Genomic DNA, 12,474 nt, shown 5'->3' with positions numbered 1-12,474 from the left:
GCCATTCTCTCGAGAAACTTGTTATTAAATATACCTCGGACGTGACAATCGTAAATTCAGAAAAGCTTCGAACCACTAAGTTTGAATGTAAACGTTCTCTTCAAGATGAGTCTGCTCACACTTTCGCAATTTATTTTATTTGTTCAAAAAAAAAAAAGCTCAATTCTTGCTTCTCTGATGTCGAATGGAGGGAACGATCATTGCAGATCGAGCCGCGATGAGCATTGCGTTTCAAGCGGCGGAGATCGAGCGGCGAAGGGACTGCGAGCGAGATGCGTTACACTTACCCGCGTGACGTTAATTATCCGCCAAGATCGCATCGCGCGGCCCAAGAAATCTCAAGGCGGCGCGCGATTAAGCGACGCGCGCGCGTTCGTTGCGACATTACACCGCGGGAATATACCTGTCGCGTATTTATTTGCGGGCGCGAAGCGATAAGCCTTTCGTGGTAACGCCTCACGTTAATTAGAAATATTCGTACCCGCCCCCCCTCCCGTTCTTCTGCCCGCTGATTTAGCGCAATATTTATCTCCCGTGTCGCGCGCCGCCGCCGTTCTATTAGCGCTCTCCGCTCGCTCGCGCGTCTTTTTCTCCTTTTTTTTCTTTTATCTCGGATTTCTCGGGGGTCGTTACCGCGCGTCTCGCGCCTCGGCGAAAAGATACTTGCCGCGCGGAACATCTATTTATATTACGTAGCGCGCGGTGGACAGCCACTACTTACGTTGTATGCCGAGAGAAGATCATGCCCGAGGGGTTTGAGTGGCGAATATTAACATCGGCGATCCCATTGAAAAAAAAAAAAAAATGACGAGGTAACATGACCGTGGATGATAATCGTAATGGCAGTGTGGAACATTTCAGAAAAAGAAAAGGAAAAAAGTCTTGCGAGAGACTCCGCGACACTGCGACACTGACAATTTCGAGCGGAGATCGGGAGACACAGATTTCGTCGCGTTATGAAGATATAAGGGAGATGAATGAATTGCATAATGGTCGTGTTACTGTCAGCCCCCGCCGGTTTAATATTAATCATCTTTCAGCGTATTATTACGCGAGATAAAATGCCTCAAAGCAGCTTTATGACACACGTCGTGTGCAACAAGCGCATCTTAACGCGCGAGTAAACCCTTTGTGTGGCAGATCGTCGGGCGACAGGAGAGTGCAAACCTCGTGACCTCCCGGGTGATCTCACGGATCCCTTTTAAGGGATAATCTAGCCGAAGCCTAGGTAGGTAAGTCGACTTGCGATTGAGGTCTCGCGGGGGAGAATCCGCGACGTGCGCGCGTATTAAATTTCCAACTCTCGCTCGAGGTCAGACACGCCGCCGCCGTGGCAGGCTGAGGTTCTCCTCGCCTTCCTCCGAAGGCGGTGCAAGGTGCAGCGCGGGCCGACCTACGACCTTGGCAGTCACGACGCCGAGCGAGCATCGCCGTACGCGTAGCGTACGCGCCGGCCACACGGAATACCGTTTTCCCGCAACGTCGCCGACGCGGGACGTCCGATGACTTTCGATTGTCCCGAATCAGAAAGCAGTCCGCGAAACCGGCGAAATCGCATGGAAAAAAAATTGGCCTCAAATCTACGCTGTCTCACATATATAAAATCGTTTAAAAAATTGTTAATTTCGAACAGATATAAGTTGCTAATGTGAATTTTGTATAATTTTATTTAAAAATATATTTTATTATTTAATTTTCATTAAAAATTAAAAAATAATATCCTCGAACAAAGAATTAAATTCTTTAATACTATTATTATCAAAACAATAATTTTTTAGATAATTATTACAATATTTTGAAATAAAACGTATAATATTTTGCTGAAGTTTAATTTATTTATTCTTTCTAAAGATTTTATATTCTTGCTTATATATGAGACAATGGTTGAATTGATACTAATATTTTTTATAACTATTTTAAAACTTCAGGTTTACAAAATGCGATTCTGTTAAAAAAAAAAATTCCGAAGAGATTTTTTATTAATAAAGAAAATAAAATATTTTGTTGCAATTATTTAGATCCATTTCAGATTTATAATTCGTGTCAAATTTCACGGTAAAGCTCTGTTTATAATTTTACAAGTTATTTCGACATATACATGTACATTTTAATCTTACATTTATTTCTGATTCTTCAAATGCTTCCGTTATTTAATACATGACATTATAAATAGAGTTCTTATCCTAAATTGTAAGAAAAATTATAAATAAGTTTTGAATATATTTTATGCAAAATATTTTACACAAAATTTGTTCCTACGAGAAACTTCTTTACAATCGCGAATTTTTCTTTGTCGAAGATTATATCACTCGACAAATGTGAGGGAGGTATCCTTTACAAAGATGGATTTACGTAAGGAATTGCAGACTCGTAAGTACAGGCTTATGTAAAAGGGACTAGCGACATTTACCACCGTGAATGGTGGTCATCTAATTCTCGCGTTAGACATGTTTTCACAATCACCCGGGACGGTATGTAACTGGACGGGCATAATTCGCGCATAATCAGATAACGTAAGTATCTCCGATTCCGCATTGATCCCGCGGAGTAGCAATGTACCTACATACCTGACGCCAACGCGCATACCTTAACCTCGATAGCTTTCGGCGAAAGCCGGCTTTTATCTCCCAGGATTCACCGGTATCACCTGGCCCCTGGCGAAATAAGAGCCGAATGTCAGCATCCGCGGTACGGATTTATTCCCGACGACACACGACGGGGACCCGCGAGCAAGAGAGGAGAAGAACAAGGGGGGGAAACCGAGTGCGGCACAACGACTAAGCAGCATCGTTTTCACCGTTCGCAACTCGGATAACACCGGTGGAAACCGTCGCTTTCGCCTTTTGCCGATAGCGAGTCGCGATTCTCTCTCCTGTTTCTCTTTTCCATCGATCCCCCTGCTCTCCCCGTGCCCCTGTCCGTTCCTCTTTCCAACGTGTCCCTCGATCTCGAAGTTCCGCTCCCTGTTATCGCTCCCTGTCGAAAGTCGGGATCGCGATCGGCAGACGGTCATTGTCGGCCCCGCGGCATCGAGCGTGTGCTCGGATGAATCTCATTTTCTAATTGTCGCCAGCGGCATCGCTAATTAAGTGGGAGCCGGTGCGAAATGGGACGAAAGCGAGCGTGCGAGGCGGGCTGATTAAGGCGGTAAAAAGCCGTGCACGACCCGCCGATTTTTCGCGAATCGCGCTACCGGTAGGTAGGCAGGCAAGCTGCAGGCAGACAGTTCCCCGGCGTGGCGCGAGATAAGCCCGGGATATCGTTATCGGCGATATCGCGCGCCACGCCGGATTAAATTGCGCTCGTTAGCGAGTAATAACGCCACCCACCCGGTTAACACGGCGTACGCGCGCGAGAGACGGTGTTCTAATCGAAGTTTAATTCGGTGCTTTCTTTTAATGCGCTCCTATATCTCTATTAATTAATATCGGCAGTATCACCTTTCAGCGTAGGCTGTTAAAAATTCACGTGTTGACATTCAGGAGAATTTCGAATACTCTATTTTTGGCATTAAAGAACTCTGTAAGCTGATCTATCGGATTAACGCAGGAGCCCAGTGTCGGTGAAAGTTTCAATTTACATTAAAATTAAGTCGCGGCAGTAAGTGAGAGAGAGAAAGAGAGAGAAGCTGCACACGAACAAAAAATTTAGATAATTTCGTATTCAATTTAAAGCACGAAGATCGCAGAGTAAATTATGTAATCAAGATTAAAGTTTACGAAAGTTTCCTCAGTCATAATTGCCAAGCATAGAATACTTGATTATAAGTTCGCCCTTTTTAGCGACATCTTTAATTAAGATCTCACATCTGCATCTCACATAATAACGTAAATTTAATACAATAGAAAATCTGCCGTGTCTCTTCTAAATATCTCCATCTTAAACGTGGGATTGGTTTGGTCCTGACTTCTCAAGGCACCAAGAGAGAGAGAGAGAGAGAGAGAGAGAGTTCCTGATAGCCTGAGGTTTCGATTTCCCGGGTGAAATACAAACCGGGCAAATTGGAATTACCCGGGTTCAGAGCGAACCAATATAATCCTCGAGCGACACGGTCCCCACGCGTCGCGACACCGTCATGGCGATAAATCGACGACGTCGGGGCATCATTCTACCTGTGCGGCCGGATCGTTTGTCTTCGGGGAAGACGGCGAGAGGAGATCGTAGACGAGGGGAGATGGTAGTGCCCCGGGGGAAACGGATGTAAAGGAAGGTAATACGAGAGGCGCGCAGCCTACGGGGAATTCTCTAGCGCTTAGAATCTTAGAATGACTCGCGACTCGGAAATCTTAAACCCTGACTAGGTTTCGAACCCTTGTACCTACTTATCACCTCGTAATGTCGCTTCGCGCCGCTGTATGCGAAAAGCGCCGCGTCTTTCCGCCTATGATATACGGACGGTTCAAAGATCGGTGTAGATTTCTAGTTTGGATACTGAACAAGTACATATGGCGAACGAAATCGTGCGTTTCGAAAGTGTCTGCAGAGATATTATGCATTATATTTTAGAGAGAAAATGGAAAAGAGAAATATATTGTTTTTACTCTTTCGCGGAAATATACAAATTACAAGAATTTCTCACAAAAACATTTTTGTGAAATTTTTAAAATATCGCTATAATAATTAATCGATATCTCGAGCGAGTATTTTATGCTTTACTGTCGCAATTATTATTTTTTTCAAAAATATATAACAATTTATAATCTGCTCTCTTTTTCCACTTTTATGGTGACTTGGCCTGTAAATATTGCAGTCATTAGAACTGCTTTCTTAGGTAAGATTATCTTATCGTCGAAAATTTAAGACTCTCATTTCTCGCTGAGATATTCGACCCCTTATTTCCGTTGAGCCACCGGCTGCTGCATCGCTGCTCTTTCCTTTTGCATTTTTCCGTCGAGAGGCACGAGCGATTCGTGCCGTCATTGCGACGGAATGCATACATCGGAGGAGCCGTATTTTATTTCTGTATCGCGACCCGAGAAAGAGAGAGACGGGCTAACACGTGCTGCACCCGAAACCTTGGCCCGAATCGCTAGTTATTCGGCCAGAGACGATTCGCTTAACGAAATTCGCTGAACTCACTCGCGAGACTGTCCGGCCGACTTTTCGCGAAATCTAGGTATGACCGTGACGCCTCTCGTGGTTGTTGGCACTCACAGAAAACAATACGGTAACAAGCTAATTTCAAATCTGGCTTGCAACCATAAATTTCAAACGTAAGAAACATGCTGAGAGATTTGACAGAAAAAAAAATAATAAAAGCTATTTCGGTACATTATTTAAATATAATACTTAAAAAATAATATAATCTCTCATTGCACTTGTAAAAATATATATAAACTTTTCGTCGGTTATAAAATGACTTACCCTGGGTGGCCTGAACGACGATGATTCACGTGGATGGGAAACGGAGGACGGTGAAGATCGACTTGACGGGGTTTAACAAAAAGACGCTCCTTTATTATTATCCTCTCTCGATAACAAGTGACTAGCACTTCGAATACAGCGATCGACATCTGCCTGGAATCGAATTTACGCATTCTCACACTCACACACTTATGTATACATACACATTTTAGAGGGGGCACTAATTTCAAGTGGAATGTATCGTAAAAAAAAAAGACACTAAGTAGCTTCGCCGAGCTGTTCCTGGTTCGAGGAAGCCAGCTCTGAAAGCCCGTGTTTTACGGTCCTTTTTTCCGCTAGAAACTGACGCGCTGAAGAGGGATCGTTTAATTTACTGCTCGTTAACTATTCGTTTTCTTAAACGTAATGTAAATAGAGTTGCTTCTTTTTCTTCGTTAACACTCGCATCAAAAAGCACGTCAGTTGCTGGCAAAAAAAAAGCCTAACGGACTTCACGTCGTCCGGAAGGCACTCTGAAAGTGTTTTACGAACTACGAATCTCAAAAGTCGATCGTACGTCTCTATGCTTGTCGTAGAAAAAGGAAGACTTACAAAACATCGCGCGCGATTGAAGAGCTTAGCAAAAACTTTCTACGATAAAGTGGACGATAATCGATTCGTCATCACCGACGAACGTAACACGGCATTCATTCACAAACGATCGTTAATATTTTTTAGCCATTTAATGGCTATTCCCTATTGTTTATTCCGATCTGCGAGAAATTCAAATTCGAAACAACGATAAAGCAAAAAACTGAAAAATCTATAATTAAGATTTAAATTTGTATCGTTTCGTATTCTTTTGTTCGTAATGTTCTCGATCACACATCAAATACTCAAATCAAATAGTACAGCCTTTAATAGGCTGTAAAGATTTTAACATTCGCACTCATTATTTTTTTCTCTCTCGTATGCAAATCTTAATGATTATTCAAGTCTTCGAGACTCACCGCAGAGTATAAGTGAACGTATGCGCTATTTGCACTTAGGCTACTTTTTTAGGAACATTAAAGTCATCGAATCAAACACGCCTTGCGATGAAGGTGTAGAAGTCGCTGGGAGCGCTTGCAAACACCTTCCAGATATGTACAACTGAGACGATAGGCAGAAAATCGAATCGAATCGCGTTTTCTTTTACCTGGTGGAAATATCTAAATTTGAAAGACTCACGGGTTTTTTTTCGTTCCGAAATATCGAAAAAAAAAAGAAAGATAAACTCTAAACGGTATATAAAATATTTTATATTTTTGCAAAATAAAAAATTTAATTTTAAAATCAAAATTAATAAGAGAAGATAGCTGGAAAATATATAGAAATGTAAAAAATGCGAGTTTTGAAAACATTATATATACATCTTTCGAAAAGTTTAAATTTATAAAAATCACAAAAAATAATTTAAAAAACCATTATTTTCGTATATATACTGTTTAGAGTTAATAACGTAATAACTTATTAAACACCGAATGATATGCAAGTATTGCATGTGTCCTAAATAATAAAATTTGCACTCGCGGAACCGATTGCGGGGCGATTCGCAACCATAAGATCATTCTCGATAAATCATACTAAGGACTATGTCGTTCAGGAACAACTTGCCAGTCACTTGTAATCACTATAAAATGTCATTGCAATATTTGAAAAGAAGTACCTTTGCGTCGTGCCTATCACGAAGAGTCTCTGAGAGTTCTACGTCGATTCGCTTCTCTACCGCCACTGTAAGCAGGGTCACACACGAACACCACGTAAATATTCTTCTTCAGCACACAAAGTAGTTTTTATCAAAAGTGAATGTCGCCCTCCATGACTGAAACCTTCTCGAAATCCGGATATTTCGGCTCACCACATGTTAAAGAGAGCCTTTAGACCTCGCACGTCGATCTTCCAGGGTGTATCAGACCTTGGACCCTGCGTGTCCTCAAAACCAGAAAATCAGTCTTACGTCCTCGGAGTTTTGAGTCCCCAAATATGTTTCAGAACCTCAGGAGTTTGATTGTCATTAGCAAATGCGTTTTTCTTCAATACGCTTGAAGAAAAGGATCATTCTCTCGGCAAGGGATGCTTTCAAGATCGCTCGAGAGCAAGTCTCTCGATCCCGGTGATGGCGGCCTTTCTTCAGGAAGGCACAAGAGAGATTCTACGTCCTTACCGAGGACCTCGTCAGCGATTGGAGTAGACGTTGCTGCTGAGGACGACGATGTCAGTTCTCCTGCCTGGCTCATCTCGTCCTCCGAGGAGGAGGGCGCATAGAAGGCGTCATATGCTCAACGACGGCCTCTTCTTACGGTCCTTGGTGGTGTTCTTGCCGAAGATCGTCCCGAGGACTCTCGAGACCGAGTGCACGCCCAGTTTCCTGCGGATCGGCAACGCTCGCAGGAGCTGGACCGACCTCGCCTCCCGCAGAAGCGCCTGAAAGGCTAACGCCGCTCCTGCGGGACTCTCCGCGGCGCTTACTTCGTAAAACTGACATCCGTGCGCCAGCGACAGCTGTTGGCCTTCGTCCACGCATACTTCCCTGCAACAGAAGCGATTTTTTTTTTTAATGATTTTGACTTGTGTGTACGCGCCTTCAAGATGTTCGAGATTTAAAGAAAAGATTCAAAACTTCAACTAAGTACTTTTCCAGCTGACGTTATTTAACATGTTTGACGACATTTTGACATCAAAATAATGATAAATAACTTGTCACTTGTATTGAAATTTCTTGTTACTATTTCGATATAACTCAAAGTGTCTACTTTGCATAATGAAAGTCTTGCACTTAAATCCCCACTCCAAAAGTTGGTTATATATTTAAACACAATATATGGATTTAGATTTAAATGACACTTAAAAAAAAAATGCAAGATTTGAAATATAAATATGGAATCTCAGAATTTGCAAATTTTTATCTCGTAATAGCTGTGAGACTTTAATTCTTAAAAACTGGAATATGTTTTAGTTTAATAAGTTCGAAATCGTAAAGACTTTGAGATTTACGGGCTTCCTGCTTTATAACTCTCTTTATAATTGGAGACTTGGAACACGGCTTGTCGGCCGAGGGAATCGTCATTTCGTATGATTCACAGGGAGTGGTTTATGTCGCGGAACACTCGAATCATGTGTTGAAACATCGATCGGGAGCGGCGGAAATGCGGACCGGATGCTGCGGGCGTTCGCAGATTTATACCGCTGGCGGACGTTGCGCTTTCCAAGTCAATGGGATCGTCCAAGGCTGGAATTAAATCCTCACGAAACGACAGTATGTACCGTCGGACCGACGACGGATGCCACGAGTTTGGCAAACACCAGACACGCGGAGAGAGAGAGAGAGGTGATTGAACGGCGACCGTAAAGACCATACATTTAAGAGAGGAAGCGGAGTCACTGGAATTTCGCCAGGATGAAGCCGCCAGGCGCCACAGGATATTTATGACGTTACGGTTAATAAGAGCTTTGTTAACTCTCGTATATTTCTGTACATCTCTAACGCACCCTACATCATGTTTATTATACTGATATATGGGATATTATTTCATTCAAAGTAAAAAGAGAGAGAGAGAGAGAGCGAGAGAAACGTGAATTTAGAACAGAATTATTTTTAATTTCAAAAATAAAGTCCTATAAACCTAAAATATACATACATGAAAACTTGGCAAGTTTGACATTTTATTAACGCTCAACTTTCAAATAATTCGACCACGGGATGCTTTATGCATTTTAATTAACACCAAAAAGCGCGAACGAAAAAAAGTCCGGGACGGTCGGATGCTCGAAACGAAAGACGGGAGGGATGAAGAAGGGAGGTATTTCGCTGTATCTCCGGCGTAGAGAGCGCGCGCGCATCTCCGCGTGTGTGGCAGAGGGATTCCAATATTTATGGAGACAATTAAATTCGCGAGAACACATGATCCTCGGAGAGCGCGCATCGAGAAGAGGGCACGTGGGAGGGCGAGCGATTAGACGCGATCGTGCACAGGCCCGACGTGCCGTGCTCGCGGCCGTTAATATCTCCCTGTTCCCTTTATATTTTATATACGGGACGATCCCTCCCCCTCCCCTCTACACCGTTGTTTACGAGCGGCGGGTGTTGGTTTCTGTCGTTCCCGCGCTCTTTTTCTCAATTCTCGGTAGACGGACGAGATATTTACGATGGGTATCCCGAGACAAGAGAAACGCGTCAATACGTTTCATCGGATGGCACACCATAAAAATAATGTGGATTTGCGAAAGAGACTTGTAGAGGAGAAAAGAGGCTTGTAATCGAAGTCCCAAACAAAATTGCAAATCAGAAGATTTCGAGAATTCGATAATAAAAACAAATTTGAGAACAAGAGATTTCTCGTGTTGAAAGGTTAGAAGGGGAAGAAAGTGCGTGCCCAAAAATACTCGAAATAAATATTCGAAAGATAAAAAAGTCAGGGCCTGAGAAACCGAAGAACCGACGACATTCAATCGAAACCAGGAGTGGCTCCTCCCGAACCAGTCCGTCTTGTCGCGCCTCGCTGCGAGGGATTGTCGGTCGCGATATTTCGAGATAAGCGTTATCGATGCGCAATATTCGCGAACGAACGACGCGACGGCGCATCTAAAGTGGCGAAAACTCGTTCTCGGGAGAGTGGTCTCGCCAGCCCCGCAGCAGACTTCACTCTAATCTTTATGAACTCCATTAAGACGACGAGCGCGCCGGCTACCGGATAGGAGAGACGCGGTTCCCTCGCCTCAGGGATCGATCTTTCCCCCCCCCCCCTCGAGTGTTTGATTTTCGCGCGTTTTCTCCGTTTAATAGTTTGCAAATTTACCTTTGCAATTATCTAAAATTACCTGTCTGAAATTGTTCTCTTAGATTGTTTGTCCTTCTAAAAGCTAACGTGTTTCAGAAATTAGGCACTTTACACTTTCATAAATCTTCGCTTCAAAAAATTAAAGTCAATACAAGTTTAGAACTTTAAATTTTTCAAAATTTTTAAAACTAAAATTTCTTTTATTAAGACTTTATAATCTTATAATGAATTATTTTACTCCTCCGAAAATTATGATGTAGTTTTCAACTTTAATAAATTCTGCATTTCGAAAACTAAAGCCTTGAGTTTAGAAATTTAAAATTTAAAGAACTTTCAAAGATAAAAAAATTGAGAAAAGTTCTTAAAATCTCGAAATTATACAACACGCACAAGTAATACGCTTTTTTAGACAGACTATATTTTATTTTGCGATCTCGCACGTCGAAACAGCATCACGTCCGATAAGGTTAATTTAAAATTGATCATTTTCTCTGCATGCGACACGCAAGGAGAGGCGCTGTAATTTATGACCCGGGGATCGATGGATCTCTCTGAATAATTCCGGTTTAATTAAATTTCTCGACGATAATCGTGACAGTTACGAAGAGCGTGTATCTCTTACATGCCATCAAAATGCCAGTTACGTAAATCGAATTGCTCTTTTCCCGCCAGTGCCGCAATCGCCGTCGCGGATCGACGGCCAATCGTTCGCTTGCAACACCGTCGGGGTCTGTGACATTTTATTTGTGTGACATTTTTGGTATTCGCTCGTGGCTATCGAGGCACCCCGTCGTCTTTCCCCTTTGTTAACTCTCCGCAAAATTCCCAGCAAAGAGTGCACGATACTTTATTTACCTTGATCGCATTCGTATATACCTTGTAAAACTCGCTCGACCTCCGCCTCGTCATCTTCGTTTGCTCTAAAGGTGAGTCAGAGGCTGAAATGCCGAGAGTGCGCCTCGAATTCTATTGTGCCTATTTCGATCGGTTTGCTCGTTTTTCCATCTGGTATTTAGCATTTTAAGGAGCGGGAGGAAAGTGCCGCTTGCAAAAATGTTAGATTTTATAAAATTATTTTTCTTTTAAAATATTAATTTCAATCTCTGCTCAAAATTTCGAAGCCCTGAGTGCCTTGGAGATTTAAATAGATTCTTAAATAAAATAATATAACTTCAAGATAAGACAGTGTCTTAAGTGTATACATATAATTACATATTAATCTTGGATCAAGTTTTATTTAAAAGAAGATAAAGCACGAGTGACTTCGAATTCCTTCGTGAATGGAGTCCCGGCACGAATGTGTACTCTTTCGAGATATCATGTATAATAGCATCGAGTGTGTGTAATTGCGGCGCCGCCGTCGTTACTAGATCATCAGTGAGATTTCTCTCGGTATGTAAAGGCCCCATAAAGGCGCGTGGAAGAGAGGATCGCTCGTAAGACGAGAAAAAGAGCGCGTCTTCGTTAACGACGATCCGCATTCCTGCGGGAATCGCGCGGGAAATTCCTCTCCGTCGAATGAAGAAGGGATATAGCAACTGAGATTCTGTGTTCACCTACGTGCTTCTTCCGCGACTAACAACGGTCGAGGCGCGATCGGCAGCACGAGGCCTCGCGATGCGTGCGACGTGACATGCGATAATGAAGACGATTCATTAGCGGGAAGAATCAAAATAGAGATTATCTTGCGGCTTTATCGAGCATGTCAAAGAAATGTTAATCTGTTCAACAACGTTTCACTTAATTAATAATAAAATTTTATATATTGATACTGTTTATATTTAAAAAAGTGTTATATTAATACAATATTAGTTGTAAATATTTTTTATTCGTGTATTTCAGTATTCTAAGTAATTTTATTTGTTGATGAAAAATAATATAATTTTATCTGTGAACCATCTTTCTCCACACAGGTAAATTCACAACAACATTCTCGAAGAACTCGAATATTTATTTACGCGCGTATCATTGTCCTGTTAATTTTAACCGCAGCAAAGGAAAAATCAATCCAACAAGGCTAAATGAGCCGCCACTCTTTATTAAGTTACAAACAAAAAAATGACGAACGCGTACTTGTCTTTCCTAGCTTTCTCTCGCCCGAATCACGCAACGTCGATGATGCACTTTATTGACCGATTGATAGCATTAAATGCGACGAGATGTATTAGCGCCCAAGAAACCGCACGCAAGCCACTCCTGTGCCACGTGTTTTTATCAAAGTAACATTTTTCCATGTTTTTTTTTTCGCTTGACGTGGCACGTTATTTGTCAAAAAAGAAATTATATGTTGTATGTTATATTATTTTATATA

The 12,474-nt window shown here is 42.1% G+C and overlaps 1 protein-coding gene across 5 annotated transcripts in view; it reads right to left on the bottom strand.

Annotated features, from left to right (window-relative positions):
- Positions 1-12,474, bottom strand: part of LOC105830999 (ras-related and estrogen-regulated growth inhibitor) — a 90,195-nt gene that overhangs the window by 39,195 nt on the left and 38,526 nt on the right. For 3 of the 5 annotated variants that reach the window (XM_036286934.1, XM_012670789.3, XM_012670791.3), the window contains one exon: positions 5,436-7,915. In XM_036286934.1, coding sequence (XP_036142827.1) covers positions 7,657-7,915 — 259 coding nt within the window. In that variant the 3' untranslated portion in view covers positions 5,436-7,656. Of the gene's footprint in view, positions 1-5,435; positions 7,916-12,474 lie in introns of those variants that run through there. The other 2 variants (XR_004963285.1, XR_004963286.1) reach the window with 2 other exon arrangements.

The sequence above is a fragment of the Monomorium pharaonis genome, chromosome 5, assembly GCF_013373865.1.
Source record: "Monomorium pharaonis isolate MP-MQ-018 chromosome 5, ASM1337386v2, whole genome shotgun sequence".
NCBI classification, from domain to species: Eukaryota; Metazoa; Arthropoda; class Insecta; order Hymenoptera; family Formicidae; genus Monomorium; species Monomorium pharaonis.
The sequence above is the reverse complement of the archived record's forward strand: the minus strand, read 5'-3'. Positions and strand labels throughout refer to the sequence as shown.